At 38.2% G+C, this 18400-nt stretch overlaps 1 protein-coding gene across 5 annotated transcripts in view; it reads left to right on the top strand.

The window, feature by feature from the left end:
- BAZ1A (bromodomain adjacent to zinc finger domain 1A) overlaps positions 1–18400 on the top strand; it is a 65525-nt gene that overhangs the window by 25441 nt on the left and 21684 nt on the right. For all 5 annotated transcript variants that reach the window (XM_088145374.1, XM_088145371.1, XM_088145373.1 and 2 more), the window contains 7 exons: positions 190–285; positions 4459–4597; positions 7854–8000; positions 12698–12793; positions 12923–13147; positions 13917–14082; positions 14456–14566. In XM_088145374.1, coding sequence (XP_088001500.1) covers positions 190–285; positions 4459–4597; positions 7854–8000; positions 12698–12793; positions 12923–13147; positions 13917–14082; positions 14456–14566 — 980 coding nt within the window. The remainder of the gene's footprint in view (positions 1–189; positions 286–4458; positions 4598–7853; positions 8001–12697; positions 12794–12922; positions 13148–13916; positions 14083–14455; positions 14567–18400) is intronic.

The raw sequence follows: 18400 nt of genomic DNA on the forward strand, positions 1-18400 counted from the left end.
TGCTATATTAAAAAAACCAGCAGGATTTATTTTACCGTACAGTAGGCAGTAAATTTAATATCATCTAACCTTTTCTCACCTTTTATAATAATTTTGAGTTTAAATAATTAAAATGAAGATAATGAGGAAGTTTCAGTGAGGTTGTGGAGTGAGGAAACATTTCCTGATCAAATTTCTATGTAATTCAAGGAAAGAGAGAAACTACGGGAAGAAAAAAAGAAATATCTAGAACATCTAAAACAGTGGAGTAAGCGCAGGGAAGACATGGAATGTGACGATCTTAAGGTAATGTAAAATGGGCAGCTGATAACTGTTCTGTAATGTGTATCAGCCTGTGCTAACTATGTGTTTAATTTCAAACCTGCCAAATCAGTATGCTTGGACCTGGAAAACTCTAAAGATACAGTTCCAGAAACCCCATGGTCATTTGTACATGTTTCAGAATACATCCATCTCTTCATTCTAGTCCTGAGGTGGGCAACATTTTTTTCTGTTAAAGATTGCATTCCTTCTCTATTGCATGGTGGACAGAATTAAAGCAAGTAGTGGTAGTTAGGCCAAAGCCAAAAAAACCTTTATCTTTCTGGCACTTCTTTCTCCATTTTCCTAAGAAGCAGGGTAATAATTCTTATCCATGGTCTGAACTCATCCCTTGCAGGAGTGAGCGGAGAGTTGAACTTAGTCCAGGTTGCCATAGAGTTCTTACAATGGAGGTGGAGGTAACTTGTTTACAGGTAATCCTTACTTAACTACGGCAATTGGGACCGGAATTTCCATTGCTAAGCAACACAGTCATAAAGCGTGACATGTGACCATGCCGCTTAGCAATGGAAATTTCTGCACTTCCTGTTGCATTCGTTAAGTGAGGACATCACATGATCGCCATTTGCAATCTCCTGCCAGCCTCCCCATTAACTTTACTTGTAGGAAGCCAGCAAAGATGGTCACAAATGATGATTATGTGGCTGCGGGGACACTGCAACTGACGTAAGTATGAGGACCAGTCATAAGTACACTCATTCTGCGCTGCCGTAAGTTTGAACAGTTGCTGAATGAGTGGTCATTAAATAAGGACCATAGTAGTTCCATACATCCCATATGCAAGGCAGAAGTGTTTTTTGGCCAGCAGAGACAGTGCATAGTGCCTATAATTTACCAGCAGAAATTATCTGTGGGGAGAGATGAATATTTCCTTGAGTGCTAGAATAGGCAGAAAAGTGTTAGGCAGTACCCTTGGAGATAAGGAACAATATACACATATGAAAGTGGAACTGTAGATGGAGGAGCAAAAAGGACTGCTACGTGAGTGGTTTGTAGACTGTGGTTTGTAGTCTGTGAGCCATCATCCCTTCTTTTACCAGTTCAGAATGCTCTTAACTCTCACTGTAAGATATTTGAATAATGTTTGGTTTGTGTATTTATATCTGGAATCTTAAGTTAATTTCTTGGTAGGACAGGAATATGAAAACTGTGACCCAGTATAGGGTGGAATGCCTCCTTACTAATCTCATGCCCCCAAACTTTTCTCTCTCTTACTCACCCCTCACTTTGTCTATCTGCTGTTTTATATCATTGTGCTTGTCTCTGCCCCTTCATGTTTTCCCCTGTACATTCTGTACAATTGCTGCTTTCCCATCCCTGCACTAAACTGTAGAATTTCCTTATTTGCTTCCCTAATATCTCTACCACTTTGCTGCCTCTGGGCCACAATCTCTAGCTTCTCTGTTCTCTTTTATAATCCACATGCTCTCTAGACTTACCACACTGCCTTCCCCAACTAGTGCTTCCTAATCCATCTGCTCTTGGGTCTCCTATATGGTCTTCCTTAATCACCATCAAAGACTGAGTCTCTCCCAAGTCTACTCATGAGTTGCTAAAATGTTGTAGCTTCTCCACCCCTTCCAAAAAGAAACTGTGAAAAAAAAACTTAAATGAAGTTGTGAAACTGACACTTTACTCAATGTCTTAGCTATCTGTACTACTGAAAAAACAGGCCACACTGTTTGAAACAGCTGAAAGAAGCAACTTCATAGTGTCATAGTGCTCTCTACTGGTGAAGAAAAGAGTATCAGCCATTTCTTCTTGTTGATTGTTGTTTTTTGGGCCATGATGGAATATTGCTGTTATAATCCACTTCAATAAAATAAAAATAAGAAATAAAAGTGATCCTTTCACTTCTGGACTATGGCTTTTGACATGTCTTGCAAAGCTTAGCCTATTTCTAGAGCCCATAGAAGTTATTTATCCTTCTGGTACAGGTTCTGGGTACAGACCAATATGTTATCGTTGTGCTTGAATTCTCATCTATGTTATAAAATAGAACCATTTTGTGAAAGTATCAGTTCTCTAACATTCCTGACACCAACATTTGTTTTTTGGAACTCTTCAGTCTGTATAACACAAGAGATAAAGGTTCAAATCTAAGCTTCCTGCCTTATGGTTTGTGGTTTCTATAATGTTTGTATGATATAATTGTTGCTGATTTAGTATATTTTATTTTTTATTTTACAGCTGGGCATTCATTTTGTTAGGCTGGCCATTTTTGTCCCTCCCATGGAAGTGAATGGGAAATTCCAACATCATTAAAGGGTTAAAGGGTCCTAGACATTTTGTAAACCAAGAATGACCAACCTGCATCTTCATGAAGAATGAGACTCATGAGGCTGTACAATATCTCACTTGTAATCTCCAGGGTCCCCAAGCGTAGATAGGACTGAAGTTTTAGGTAGGGTTCTGGTATAGGGAGGGGTATAGGGAGGGTATGATACATTAAATTTGCAGAGGCTTAAGACATTCATTTCACCCATTAACTTTTCCCTGTCAGACCGACTTTTCATTTTGCCTCTTAACCTTCCCTCCATGCAAAGGGAGATGAACATTTCAACTCCATCCCCTCTGCTAATCATGTAATGTCTCTGGGCCCATCATTTATGGTCTATAGGCAGAATGTGCTTCCCAGGCCAAAAAGGATTGCCTATCGTAATGTAAGTGATGCCTTTCCCTATGTCATCTACTTTCTTGGCATGATTTTTCTGTTCCAATCTGAACGTTTAGAAAAAATCATGAGAAATGCTGCTTGTTATTTTTAAAATTATTAATATTATGTCAGCAAGAAATGCCAACCCAATGCAAAGAAGGAGAAAAGTTGAAAAAATCTCTTCCTAGTCTTGGGAATTCACACGTTGTCTGCTACATGGAAGGGGGACTGTAATGGTTCTAGAAACTAGTGTTCTGTAATATATTATGCTTCATCAAAAATAAAGAATGGGCAGGGGAGAAATAAAAAGTCAAAATCAGATAAAAAATAATATAAATCAAGATAATTGATTTCACAGTCACACACACTTACATAGCTAAAGCTAGGCATAACAGGCACCCACCCAAAAAGGGTTCATTTACCATCCTGGCCTAAAGCACAGGAGAAAAGTTAGGTCTTCACTGCTCTACAAAAGGCTAATAGGGTTGGGCCCACCTAAACCTTGAGCGGGGAAGTTTGTTCCATAGGGGAGACACGGCAATAGAGAAGATAGGCCCCATTAGATGACAAAGTCTCAGAGCCAGGATCTGGAGGATGCTCACCCTGTGCAACCTAGAGGGATGGGTGGGAAAAAATAGAGATAGGCGGTCCTGCAAATAACTTGGCCCTGTGCCATGTAGGGCTTTATAGGTGATACTTTGAATTGTATCTGGAGGCCTACTGAGAGCTAGTGCAATTTATGGAGTAGTAGCATTGCATAGATATTTATTTTTTTTATTTATTTATTTATTAAATGTCTCCCCCCAATGGGGGACTCTGTGTGACTCACACAAAACATACTGAAGTATCCCTTTTACTACATTCAGGACCCATTGCAGCTTCAGGTAGTTTTGCCTTCAGGACCCATTGCAGCTTCAAGACAGTTTTCAAAAGTAGCCTCATGTAGAGTGCATTACAGAAATCCAACCAGGACTGACTGACTGACTGACTGACTGACTGACTGACTGACTGACTGACTGACTGACTAAGCACAGTCTCCCAATTCAGAAACAGGTCAATTGGCATATGAAATAGTTGTACAAAAGCTCTCTTAGCCATGGCTCCCGCCTGGTATTCATCTACACATAATAAATATTCAGGTTTCTTATGGGAAACAGTTCTCACAAGATTAAAAGCAAAGAGTCTGAAACTAGATAAAGCCTATAACAAAACGAAAGAGAGGTAAAAACTGTCACTCCTGACAAAAGAGAGTAGTTTAACCCCATTACACCAGATAGATGAGAGAAGAGTTGCAAGAATTTAAACCTTGATTTCACTATAAATAGGGCTTTAATTTAATATATAGCAGTCACAGAAGTTCTTTTCTAAAGGCTTCATTAACTTTGGTACTATAAACATTTCTTATTAGAAGTTAACAGTCTGTGATGTCCACTTCCAGTCTGTTATTCTCAAGAGAAGCTGACATTTTGTTTGCATCACAGGAACTTCCAGTTCCAACACCAGTGAAAACCAGACTACCTCCAGAGATCTTCGGAGATGCTGTAATGGTTTTGGAGTTCCTCCATGCATTTGGGGAACTTTTTGATCTTCAAGATGAATTTCCTGATGGCGTCACTTTAGGCAAGTTTTTTTCTTCTTGGATTTTGCTTTGAATTAAGCTGTATACTATGTATACTATCTGTATACTGTTTCTGACATCTAGGCATTTATAAACAATTCATAAAGTCTCAAGATTTTACTTAAAGTTAGAGCAAATCCTCATATTTTTGTTGTTGTTCAGTCGTTAAGTCATGTCCAACTTTTCGTGACCCCATGAACCATATCGTGCCAGGCATTCCTGTCCTTCACTGCCTCCCTGAGTTTGCTCAGTTTCATGCTCATTGCTTCAGTGATGCTATCCTACCATCTCATCCTCTGCCATCCTCTTCTCCTTTTGCCTTCAATCTTTTCCAAAGAGTCCTCTCTTCGCATTACGTGACCATTATCTGAGCTTGAGCTTCATTATCAATCCTTCCAATGAGCAGTCAGGGTTGATTTCCTTTAAGATTGACTGGTTTGACCTCCTAGCAGTCCAGGGGACTCTTAAGAGTCTTCTCCAGCACCACAGTTCAAAGGCATCAATTCTTCGGCACTCAGCCTTCTTTATGGTCCAGCTCTCACAGCCATACATTACTACTGGAAAAACCATAGTTTTGACTATGCGGATCTTTGTTGGCAAGGTGACGTCTCTGCTTTTTAATATGCTATCTAGGTTTGCCATAGCTTTCCTCCCAAGGAGCAAGCGTCTTTTAATTTCATGGCTGCAGTCTCCACCTGCAGTGATCTTGGAGCCCAAGTAAATGAAGTCTGTTACTGCTTCCATTTCTACCCCTTCTATTTGCCGGGAATTGATGGGTCCAGATGCCATGATCTTAGTTTTTTTAATGTTGAGTTTCAAGCCAGCTTTCGCAGTCTCCTCTTTCACCCTCATCAAGAGGCTCTTTAGTTCTTCTTCACTTTCTGCCATTAGGGTGGTATCATCTGCATATCTGAGGTTGTTGATGTTTCTCCCTGCAATCTTAATTCCGGCTTGTGATTCTTCCAGCCTGGCATTTCTCATGATGTACTCTGCATATAACTTAAATAAGCAGGGTGACAGTATACAGCCTTGTCATACTCCTTTCCCTATTTGAAACCAGTCGGTTGTTCCATGACCGGTTCTAACTGTTGCTTCTTGGCCCGCATAGAGATTTCTCAGGAGACAGGTAAGATGGTCTGGTACCCCCATTTCTTTAAGAATTTGCCACAGTTTGTTGTGATCCACACAATCGAAGGCTTTTGCATAGTCAATGAAGCAGAAGTAGATGTTTTTCTGGAACTCTCGTGCTTTCTGCATGATCCAGCAAATGTTGGCAATTTGATCTCTAGCTCTTCTGCCTCTTCAAAACCCAGCTTGTACATCTGGTAGTTCTCGGTTCACATACTGCTGAAGCCTAGCTTGTAGGATTTTGAGCATAACCTTGCTAGCATGTGAAATGAGTGCAATTGTGTGATAGTTTGAGCATTCTTTGGCATTGCCCTTCTTTGGAATTGGAACGTAAACTGACCTTTTCCAATTCCATGGCCACTGTTGCGTTTTCCAAACGTGCTGGCATATTGAGTGCAGCACTTTAACAGCATCATCTTTTAGTATTTTAAATAACTCAGCTGGAATATTGTCATCTCCACTAGCTTTGTTGTTAGTAATGCTTCCTAAGGCCCACTTGACTTCACTCTCTAGGATGTCTGGCTCAAGGTCAGTGACCACACCAGCGTGGACATCAGGGACATTAAGATCTTTCTTGTATAGTTCTTCTGTGTATTCTTGCCACCTCTTCTTAATCTCTTCTGCTTCTGTTAGGTCCCTGCCTTTTTTGTCCTTTATCATGCCCATCTTTGCACTAAACGTTCCTTTGATATCTCCAATTTTCTTGAAGAGATCTCTAGTCTTCCCCATTCTATTGTTTTCCTCGATTTCTTTGCATTGTTCATTTAAGAAGGCCTTCTTATCTCTTTTTTTGGTGCTAGTTCTAGAAGGTGTTATAGGTCTTCATAGAACCGGTCAACTTCAGCTTCTTCGGCATCAGTGGTTGGGGCATAGACTTGGATTACTGTGATGTTGAATGGTTTGCCTTGGATACGCAGTGAGATCATTCTGTCGTTTTTGAGGTTGTACCCCATTACTGCCTTTCCCACTCTCTTATTGACTACGAGTGCTACTCCATTTCTTCTAAAGGTTTCTTGCCCACAGTAGTAGATATAATGGTCACCTGAATTAAATTCAGCCATTCCTGTCCATTTGAGTTCGCTGATTCCCAAGATGTCGATGCTCAATCTTGTCATCTCATGTTTGACCACATCCAGCTTGCCTTGGTTCATAGATCTTACATTCCAGGTACCTATACAATATTGTTCTTTACAGCATCGGACCTTCTTTTTGCTTCCAGATAGAACTATCTGTCATGACCTGTCCGTCTTGGGTGGCCCTGCACGGTATAGCTCATGGCTTCACTGAGTTACGCAAGCCCCTTTGCCACGACAAGGCATTGATCCATGAAGGGGAAATCCTCATATATGAGTTGGCTATCAGTTTGAAAAATACATTTTTTCAGTGTACATCAGGTTATATGGAGAATTAATTCCTTTGAATAGAAATATATAGTGGCCCTAAAAATGCCACCTGATATATTTGCAAATTCTCTTATTTCCAACTCAATTGAGGCTGAGACTTCATTGTGTGCATCTATTTATGTCACTATGTGTGATCTGGCCTAACATTTATGAAAATTGTTGAACTATTTTTATTTTACAATGTGCAGTGATCACCAGCAAGGCTGGTTGAAGAAATTAGCTTGCCACTTTTCACTCTTCTCTCAATATTTCTGCCAGGATGTTCATAATTTACTTTAACTCCATGCTCTCCTTGCTGAAAAGGAATATGCAAGGAACATATTATGTGTTTAGGGTTTTCTGCAAAGAAACAGCTTTTTTCTCCATCCAATGGATTAACTTGAGGTGAATAGTAAGCTAAAGGAAGGACAGCTCTAGTCCAGTTTGGGACATCCAGTTATTTTTTCCCCCTGTATTTTATTCAATCTGTTCTTTATTATATGTATTTACATATCAACAGTCAACAAGATCTTGATATTTGTATGTTCTCAAATCTTTCATTTGCCTATGTGCCCCTCTTGCATTTCAATATGGGAATGCATCTATACATGTTGACCAGTGGATTCTGTATATCTAGAGTTACACATTAGAGAATACAATAGGAAGATTTCTCAAGTTAAGGTTTAGATCCAACCACATCTCTTAAGCCTGCAGAGGAACTAACAGTACTTTCTTTTATTATTTGCAGAAGTTTTAGAGGAAGCTCTTGTAGGAAATGACAGTGAAGGTCCACTTTGTGAATTATTGTTTTTTTTCCTGACTGCCATTTTTCAAGCTATGGCTGAAGAAGAAGAAGAAATTGCCAAAGACCAAATTGCAGATGCTGAGACCAAAGGTCAGATTTCAATTACACTTTTTAAGACAGCTTTCATACTAATCTGCGTTCACAGCAATATGTTTTTTCAATTAACTTTGCTTTGCTACATAACTAGTGAGAAAAGACAATGTTTTAGATGTAAGCTGCAGTGGCGATCCAGATGTATTTCTACTTTTGTCTTTCTAAAAGGGAAGAGATTACATTTATTGTATCTCAAGAATTTCAAACTGGTATGTTTCCCAAAAGATTCAAAATTGTGCTTGCTTATTTTAATTTTAAAGCAAAATCAGCAGTAGAGGCTTATTGAATTTCTGCAGATGTGGTCTTCTTCATCTCTGTGAGGTAAATAACCTCCAATAAAGTAGTTGTATGAGTTTCTGGTTTTGCTATAAGATGTTAGAATGTTCTTTAGATTAGAAGGCATATTTTAGAAGGCTAACAAATTCATTAAGGATTAAGCTAGTAGACCAGAGTCCACTTCAGCGTTCAAAAGAATAAATACATCTGTCTAACTACAAGTCTTTATGTTGTGCAAGTTTGATAATCAATTGTCATAGCAGCACAATGTGTTACTATTCCTTTTGTACAATAGGAAATAATGATGATATCCACACATTAGTTATTTACACATTGGCTAAGTCATACATTTTGGGTTTGCCTTACCATGTTGTATAAGTCCAGCTAATTGCAGAACATTTAACAAACAATCCTAGGAGGAAAATCACAGAGCAAAAGTAGTACTGGCTTATCAGCTGTTTATTCTTTTAAGCTTTTTTCTGATGTCAAACTAGGGTATGTGAGATTGTGGTAACCCAACTTCAATATAATTCAACAAGCAGTACTGTACAAAGGAGGAAGATATCCCTGCCTCTCTGAAGTTGTTCCTCATCTGGGAGAAAGAAAGAAGTAACCATCTTATTTATTTAGTGCTTGTTTCAAGGTGGGGCAACTTGTCCTGAGAATTGCATTGGAAATCAAGGATAAAGAATTTCAGAGTTGGAGCGTGCTATTTAGGCCATTGAAAGTGGGTAGGTGAATATGATATTTTAGCCAATTCAGACTATTTCTGAATACAGATTTAAATCCATGTCAAAAACTAGCCTGGCTGACAGCTCAGTGGAATAGGGGAGAGGTGCAGGGTGAAGTTGAGCATGAAACTGAGCAAACTCAGGGAGGCAGTGAAGGACAGGAAGGCCTGGCGCAATATGGTTCATGGGGTCACGAAGAGTCGGACACGACTTAACGACTAAACAACAACAACAACAGCAGGGTGAAGTAGGAGAGCTTATAGGGCACGTACAGTGCCCTCCCATCTCATTCCAGGCCCATTCTCTGTTCAGTTCCCCCACCTGTCAGTTGGGCTGTTCTGGAACACAGCTTTGCTGGTCTTTCAGAGAAGGGCTAGAAGGGAAAACTGGCAGAACTTTTGTCAATTTATCTAGCTCCCAAATATTCCTAATCAGTAAGTGCTGTGAGAGAAAGCCAGTGCTGGAAGTGAGGGCCTTAGCCAGTAGCACCTAAAATTATGCCACAGAATACACAACATGGCAATGTAGTATATAAAATGACACACCCACCACACCACACCACACCACACCACCACAGTAATAACAACTGTAAGAGAACATAGCCACCTTACTTTTGACAAAAGCACAGTAAAACTTGCAATACCCTCATTTGGGACAGAATCAGCACCCACAGCTGGCAGAATCTGGTTCTCTTTTTTGTTTAAATAAAACTTTGACAAGGAGAAGAAGCTACCACTCTTTCAAAAGTTTGCTAAACTCATGTTAAAAACAATTAACATTTATCTGAAATCACTGGGAGCAGTCATCCAACAGGTTGGGGTCAGGTAACAATACGTTGATGATACCAAAGTGGGGAATATCTGTGATATGGTGCACTAAAGCATATATCTTCATCCCAGGCTAAGGAAGTAATGCAGTAGAAGTCCCAACACAGTGCCTAGATGCTGTTAGAATTTGGATGGGAAAAAAAGCAGATTGAAGTTGAATCCCAGCAAGCCTAAGTTACTGTTTTTGTAGAAACCATCTGGTTCTTTCTCCTCTCCAGTGGTAAATTTGGAAGGGGTAGCATTCCCCTGAAGAAGGAGGTCCATGACCTAGGGATTTTCCTAGACTCACAGCTATTGCTGGATAAGCAAGTTGAAGTCTGGGTAGAGAGCCATCTGGTACATAACGTGTGTCCTTGCCAGGACCTTCTCCAGGAAACATGCACTCTACCAAAAGGGCAGAGATGAGTGGGGGGAGTTGAAATGCACACTGCAGTTGTATGTGCAGGTGGACTGTCAGGGGCCTGAATTTTAATCATGTGACTGCAGGGGTGCTGCAATGGCCGTAACTTCGAGGACTGGCCATAACTACTATTTGTTCAGTGATGTCATAACTTTGTTAACATAGTCATTAAGCGAGGATCTTCTGTATGCCTCCTATAGCCCAAGCCAAAATGGCCATGAAGGGCAGTTCCCAGTAACTGGAGGGGACGGACATGCACACGGCAGCCAAAAGTAGTTAGTGGTGGTTAGTCAGATCACAGGCCTTGATTATGTAATCTTCAATGAGGCACTGCAGAAAGTTTATATGGCAAGATTTGTATCAGGAGAATATGAAAAACACTACTTTAAAAATAGAACAGCTAAAGACAATTTAAGACACTTGTAGTGGGCTGGGAGCAAGACTAAGGCTACATAATGAAGACATGTCCTCTAAAAACAGTTAGCAGGGTATCTTTGCTGACAGCCATCTGTTGGGGTTGCATTTATTTGGAATCCTGCACTGAGCAGGGAATTTAACTCAATGGCCTAAATGTTTCCTTCCAATTTTAAAAGTCTTTGTTCTGGCAAATAGTGATTCTGTTATTATAGGTCAGAGGCAGGCAAAGTGGAATGATATACTGTATAGCTTTGCTATGTTGTATGGCTGAATGATTTCTTCTAGAAAGCACCAGAGAATACGAGGAAGCCCCTACTGTAGCACTGCTCAAAGTTTAGTAGGCTTTTTAAAGAATAAACAAAGCTGAGAGAGAAACTTCATATTAATACTGTTTTTCCAAAAGAAAATGCAGCCTCCCAAGTCCTGTGTATTTATTTTTCCTAAGGAAAACAAATACTACACAGTATTGCTTGTGGGAGCAGAATTCCCAAAACTACTTTTACAGGAATTAGTGATGGAATTCTTCTGTATTGTCTAGATTAAAGTATTGTACTGTACAATTTATTTTTTGTTACCCTATCTGTTATTGATAATAATTGTCAATTCAGAACATAAACAATTTTATAAGATTGTGATGGAAAAGAAAGTTAGAACTGGGTGACACCTGCATTAATGATACCAGTCTCCAAAATGATATCTTTTAGAGAAATGTGTCATTGGATAAATTTCTCCAGTGCAATATTTTGCGAATCATCATGAAACATTGCCAATCCCACATCAGCCAGCCTTTCCTGAACAGTGGTAGAATTAAGAGGGATGCATTCCCCATGTTTCCTTCCTAGCAAAGGCAATCAAAACTCTAGCACCCATAAAACTGAGTTTTTGATGGTACTTCATCTAAAGATCAAGAATGGAATACTGGGCACTGGTCAAAAATTACTCAGCATGATAATATTCAAGCAGGACTTTTTAAACAAATACATTATCATAGTTATCTTAGGCCAGATAGAACAAATCTGTCTTAAAGACAGACATTGACTAATTCTCTGATCTTCTGGTCAGTTCCCTCTGAATTCTTTTATATGGTAAAAATAATAGAGGTCAAAGCAGATAGATCTCATTTCTAGGTAACCTGTCTGTGCACACCAGCATTACAAATTGAAAAGTAGCTCTCTGATGTGAAAAATCAGACACTAAATCTACACACATTGGATTATGCAAATTATGGCATTCAGGATAGAACAGATATTAGTAATTTCACCTGCAAAAAGATTTTGTAAAGTAGTTGTGGTTTGCACTGTAATTTATTTCATTTGATTAGGCTGCTTACACATGAATAAAAACCAAACAGTGTTAAAGTACTTGAATGGAGCTATTTTGTATAGAGGATTTCATTCAGTTAAGTTAGGCAAGGGTAGCTCAGTTCTATTTTGTGGAGAAAATTTAAGTTCTGTTTGTACGCTGTCATTCAGTGTTATAGTTGGGAAGATAAATAAGTACTTCAGCAATAGGGAATGTACTTAGTTTTGCCTCTTCCACAGTTTTAATACCTATAGAAGAAAGAGGAGAGATAATTCACTTGCAATTGCTTAATGTGTAAAGAGATTGTACTGGTGCATTAATTCAAACTGCCTGATGCTGCTTTAGAGGTGGCTTAATTGTGTGCGTGTCTTGCTAGTTGAAAGGAATAAAGAACTTTTTTTTCAGTATTACAGATCAGCGTTGACTGCTGTCTATTTATCTCTATTTGTTTGACAGTACAATATGTAATAATTATAAGAAACGGAATGATAACTTGTGTTAAAATATTTGCATGGATGTGTTTGTACTCTTCATGTCAAACTGCATGCAAGAAACTTTTAGTGAGTGTTGCGTGCTTTCTCCAGATGTTTGGCAATATTGCATTTCTTTGTTGCATTGCAGCTTACATGAATATTGAATTTATATGTTGTTTCTGCATTGCTTAAAAAGGCTTGCTTGCTTACTTGGACTCCAAACAGAAATGTTAATTTACACTAGAATAAAGTCTTTATTTCCTTAAAGATTTAACAGAGGCTTTGGATGAAGATGCAGACCCCACAAAATCTGCACTATCTGCAGTTGCAACTTTGGCAGCTGCATGGCCCCAGTTACATCAGGGTATGTGTGGGTTTCCTTTTTTTTTGGTTATATTGTTTTGCTCTATTTTACAAAAAGTATAATTTACATTGTTTGCTTAAACATTTTTAGAACTCAAATAGACTAACTTGATTCTATCATTAACTGTAGGTTGCAATTTGAAAAACCTGGATCTTGATAGCTGCACTCTTTCTGAGATTCTCAGACTTCATATCCTAGCATCAGGTGCAGATGTAACATCAGCAAATGCTAAATATCGCTACCAGAAGCGAGGAGGATTTGATGCTACGGATGATGCTTGTATGGAGCTAAGATTGAGTAATCCTGGATTGTTGAAAAAACTCTCTTATACCTCAGTATATGATTTATCATCAGGTAATAGAGCCAAGCCAGTTTCTTATGCTCTGTGACAGAAAAACTACAGAAAGCTTAATTAAGCAAATTTGCAGGAAAGTTTTGAAGGATAATCACTAATCATGTCACTGTAACCTTCTAGTTGTGAAAATACTATGTTGAAAATTTACAATCAAAGTTAGACTCAATATGTATGGCTTTATAAGAATAGTGAGGATGAGTTTGGTTATTTTACAACTTTAGTTCAGGTTGATGGTTTTAACCTTATAGAAGTTACTCCAGTACTTAAAAGCTTCAATGGCTGATCAAAAGAATTATTTTATAGTCTATAAATAGTTGGATGTTCCCAGTGGAATTCTGAGCTGTTTGTTTTGTTTAAAAGGTTGGCACCTTTGCCAAAAGTACCTTTGAATGTCCCTTCAGTTTCAGTTTTTTATCTGGTGTGAGGGATGGGTGAGTTGATGTTACATGAGTCGTTAGGGTTTTATTTACATACTGTGTATAAGATAGATAGATAGATAGATAGATAGATAGATAGATAGATAGATAGATAGATAGATAGATAGATTTAAACAATATCTTGGAGTTTCTATTTGTTAATACTCTATCTGGGTAGGACTAATCTGTGAAATCTAATAATCATCTATATGTACAATAGATCCCTGTTTTTATATCCAAAGTGTCTCTATGATTTGACGAGCTAAATGTCATTTCTGGGTTAAAAAGGCAAACCTCATTTTTAATGAGGCCAACTGACTATGAAACATCTTTTTTTATATATATTTATCAGCGGAAAAAATGACGATTCTTCATGCTCTTTGTGGGAAACTTCTAACTCTTGTTTCTACTCGAGACTTCATTGAAGACTCTGTTGATGTATTGCGACAAACAAAACAAGAATTCAGAGAATTAAAAGCAGAACAGCATCGCAGAGAAAGAGAAGCTGCAGCAGCAAAGTGAGTTCAAACATGACCAAAGTAGAATTGTAATTCTAGAAAGCTATTCTGCAAAATGTTGACAGCATACAGTAATTATAATAATCTTTATAATAGCTTACAATTTGGTTTATAAAAATATTTAAGGCTAAGGTTAGTTTAATTTCCTTTATTTCAAACAGGTTATCTATAATAATGTAGTCAGCATTTTTAATATAAAATGTAGGTATGTACTGATATCCTGACCTAGAGATTTCAGCATGTGCAAATGTATTTAAGAATATGAAGTATGTTAGGATTTCTGATCTTCTACAGTAGAAAAATGTGCTCAGAAGAAATAACTGAAAATACTATATGCTGTAACTGATAAATTGATTATGCCATGTAACTTCAGAATCCGCAGAAGAAAAGAAGAAAGATTGAAAGGACAGGAACAAAAGATGAAAGAGAAACATGAGAAATTGAAAGAAGAACAGAAAAATCCTGTAATTGAAGTGTCTGTTAAGTATGTTCAATTCTTATTTAAGGTTCATTTGTCACTATGCTACTACTTAGCTGAATGTTTTGATGTGCTTCTCTTAATCTACACCAGTGGTTCCCAAATTTTTCATCTTCATGCCCTTTTTTAATTTTTTTAGAAAACCTCACACCTGCCTGTTTCTCATTTAAATAAATTCCCCTTTTAACAAAAATGCAATTAATAATCAAAGCTCTAAATTCTAAAACTTGATAGACATTTTTATTTTCTAATTAAAAAATAGGCACCATTTTTATTTTTTTCTTATAACAAAATTTAATGAAGACATAATTCAACCTAAAAATAGGTTAAATTTCATATGAAGAATGTTTTCTTCATGAGTTGGGAAATCCTAGGGTTGAAATATTTTAAGTGTACAACATAAATTATTTTAACATCTAATTTATTTCTTTGTTTCATTTTTATAAAGAGTTTTTTTTACAGAGGTATATGGAAGAAAAGAGAAGAATGCTGCTTTTCCAACCTTTGGGTAAACCAGGAAATGTAAAATTCCTCTAAGCTTGAATTTTTGATATTATCTTTCTCATTCAAATCGTGTTCAATTGTGTCTGGTGGTGAATCAAACAACACTGCATGGATTGTGTACTAATTTATGACAGGGTCGCCTGAAGATTTATCTGAAATTAGCAGATAAATTCACCTTTGTTGCAGTCCTGGGGAAGCAGAATTTTGTTCATACCCTCTACATTTCTGGTTCAAATTATGATGCTATAATTGCATTGAATCACACAAAAAAGAAGCTTTCACTACCCTAACTTGACATATGAGATCTTCTGTAGAGTCATTAATGTGACATTTCACTGAATTTTCAAAATGTTAAATCTCTAATAACATTTTCTTGCTTCTGGCACTTGGTACCATCACAGCTGCTTTCAGCAAGCTTCAGAGAAGTTTCTCCTACACTATATGCCTTCTTAGCTATGAGTAATAACAGTTCTTAAGAAGCTTCTGTTACTTTGGCTGATGAACAGCTGCAGCAGAATTTGATGCTATATAATTTCAATTTTTGAACTTTAGAATTAAAAATTCCTTGGGCTTGTCTTTCAAGTACTCTGTTTTTTGTAATGTGTCATTCAAGACAATTAGGCTCCACAGCATTGTTAAGAACTGAATGGCATTTTATACACTGAAAATGGGTAATTCAAATATTTTCCTTGACAGTGAAGCCATACATAATACAGTATGGATTGTATTTTCTTTTCTTTATGGCCATCTGATGTTATTAAGATATGTGTATGTGTTATATTTCACAAATACATTTAACAGATGTAAGTTGTTTTACAGACACTGGTATTGTTATTTGCATACATAGTCTTATATATTTTTATCCACCACCAGTCAAAACTGAACAGTTCTGATCATTCCCAAATTGTCACAAGTGTGCCTGAAATACTGAGAATATTTTATCACTTTCTACAACAAACTATGTCTATAATTTTCTTTTTAAAAGGATCACATTCTCATGCTCCCCACAAATAGGAATTTCTTCGTACTTTGTACACCCCAGCGGACCATAGGTCCTAGTTTAAGAATCCCTGAGCTACATAAGATTAGTATAAACTTTCCAATTTAGTATAACTAAAGTATATTAGTATAACTTTCCAATTATTTTCAAGCCCTTTTCAAATTACTTCAGTCATGCTTACTGTATTCATTCAAAGGAAGATTTTGTTGTTTAGTCGTTAAGTCGTGTCCGACTCTTCGTGACCCCATGAACCATATTGCGCCAGGCCTTCCTGTCCTTCACTGCCTCCCTGAGTTTGCTCAGTTTCACGCTCATTGCTTCAGTGATGCTATCTAACCATCTCATCCTCTGCCGTCCTCTTCTCCTTTTGCCTTTAATCTTTCCCAGCATCAGGGTCTTCTCCAAAGAGATCTCTCTTCGCATTAGGTGGCCAAAATATCTGAGCTTGAGCTTCATTATCGATCCTTCCAATGAGCAATCAGGGTTGATTTCCTTTAAGATTGACTGGTTTGACCTCCTAGCAGTCCAGGGGACTCTCAAGAGTCTTCTCCAGCACCACAGTTCAAAGGCATCAATTCTTCGGCGCTCGGCCTTTTTATGGTCCAGCTCTCACAGCCATACATTACTACTGGAAAAACCATAGCTTTGACTATGCGGATCTTTGTCGGCAAGGTGACGTCTCTGCTTTTTAATATGCTATCTAGGCTTGCCATAGCTTTCCTCCCAAGGAGCAAGCGTCTTTTAATTTCATGGCTGCAGTCTCCGTCTGCAGTGATCTTGGAGCCCAAATAAATGAAGTCTGTTACTGCTTCCATTTCTACCCCTTCTATTTGCCAGGAATTGATGGGTCCAGATGCCATGATCTTAGTTTTTTTAATGTTAAGTTTCAAGCCAGCTTTTGCACTCTCCTCTTTCACCCTCATCAAGAGGCTCTTTAGTTCTTCTTCACTTTCTGCCATTAGGGTGGTATCGTCCGCATATCTGAGGTTGTTGATGATTCTCCCTGCAATCTTAATTCCGGCTTGTGATTCTTCCAGCCTGGCATTTCTCATGATGTACTCTGCATATAGGTTAAATAAGCAGGGTGACAGTATACAGCCTTGTCGTACACCTTTCCCTATTTTGAACCAATCTGTTGTTCCATGACCGGTTCTAACTGTTGCTTCTTGGCCCGCATACAGATTTCTCAGGAGACAGGTAAGGTGGTCTGGTATTCCCATCTCTTTAAGAATTTGCCACAGTTTGTTGTGATCCACACAATCAAAGGCTTTTGCATAGTCAATGAAGCAGAAGTAGATATTTTTCTGGAACTCTCGTGCTTTCTCCATGATCCAGCGAATGTTGGCGATTTGATCTCTAGTTCCTCTGCCTCTTCGAAACCCAGCTTGTACATCCGGTAGTTCTCGGTTCATGTATTGCTGAAGCCTAGCTTGTAGGATTTTGAGCATAACCTTGCTAGCATGTGAAATGAGTGCAATTGTGCGATAGTTTGAGCATTCTTTGGCGTTGCCCTTCTTTGGAATTGGAACGTAAACTGACCTTTTCCAATCCCGTGGCCACTGTTGCGTTTTCCAAACTTGCTGGCATATTGAGTGCAGCACTTTAACAGCATCATCTTTTAGTATTTTAAATAACTCAGCTGGAATACTGTCATCTCCACTAGCTTTGTTGTTAGCAATGCTTCCTAAGGCCCACTTGACTTCACTCTCTAGGATGTCTGGCTCAAGGTTAGTGATCACACCAGCGTGGACATCAGGGACATTAAGATCTTTCTTGTATAGTTCTTCTGTGTATTCTTGCCACCTCTTCTTAATCTCTTCTGCTTCTGTTAGGTCCCTGCCTTTTTTGTCCTTTATCATGCCCATCTTTGCACTAAACGTTCCTTTCATATCTCCAATTTTCTTGTAGAGATCTCTAGTCTTCCCCATTCTATTGTTTTCCTCAATTTCTTTGCATTGTTCATTTAAGAAGGCCTTCTTATCTCTCCTGGCTATTCTCTGGAAATCTGCATTCAGTTGCTTATATCTTTCCCTTTCACCCTTGCTTTTCGCATTCCTTCTTTCCACAGCTATTTGTAAAGCCTCATCAGACAGCCATTTTGCTTTCTTGCATTTCTTTTTCTTTGGGATGGTTTTAGTTGCTGCCTCCTGTACAATGTTACGGACCTCCGTCCATAGTTCTTCAGGCACTCTGTCTACCAAATCTAATCCTCTAAATCTATTCATCACCTTCACTGTGTACTCACAAGGAATATGATCTAAGTCATACCTGAGTGGTCTAGTGGTTTTCCCTACATTCTTCAATTTAAGCCTAAATTTTGCAGTAAGAAGCTCATG

This window comes from Python bivittatus, unplaced genomic scaffold (assembly GCF_059951505.1).
Source record: "Python bivittatus isolate LINGU-HERP-01145 unplaced genomic scaffold, Pbiv_v1 ctg000480_np1212, whole genome shotgun sequence".
Taxonomy (NCBI): domain Eukaryota; kingdom Metazoa; phylum Chordata; class Lepidosauria; order Squamata; family Pythonidae; genus Python; species Python bivittatus.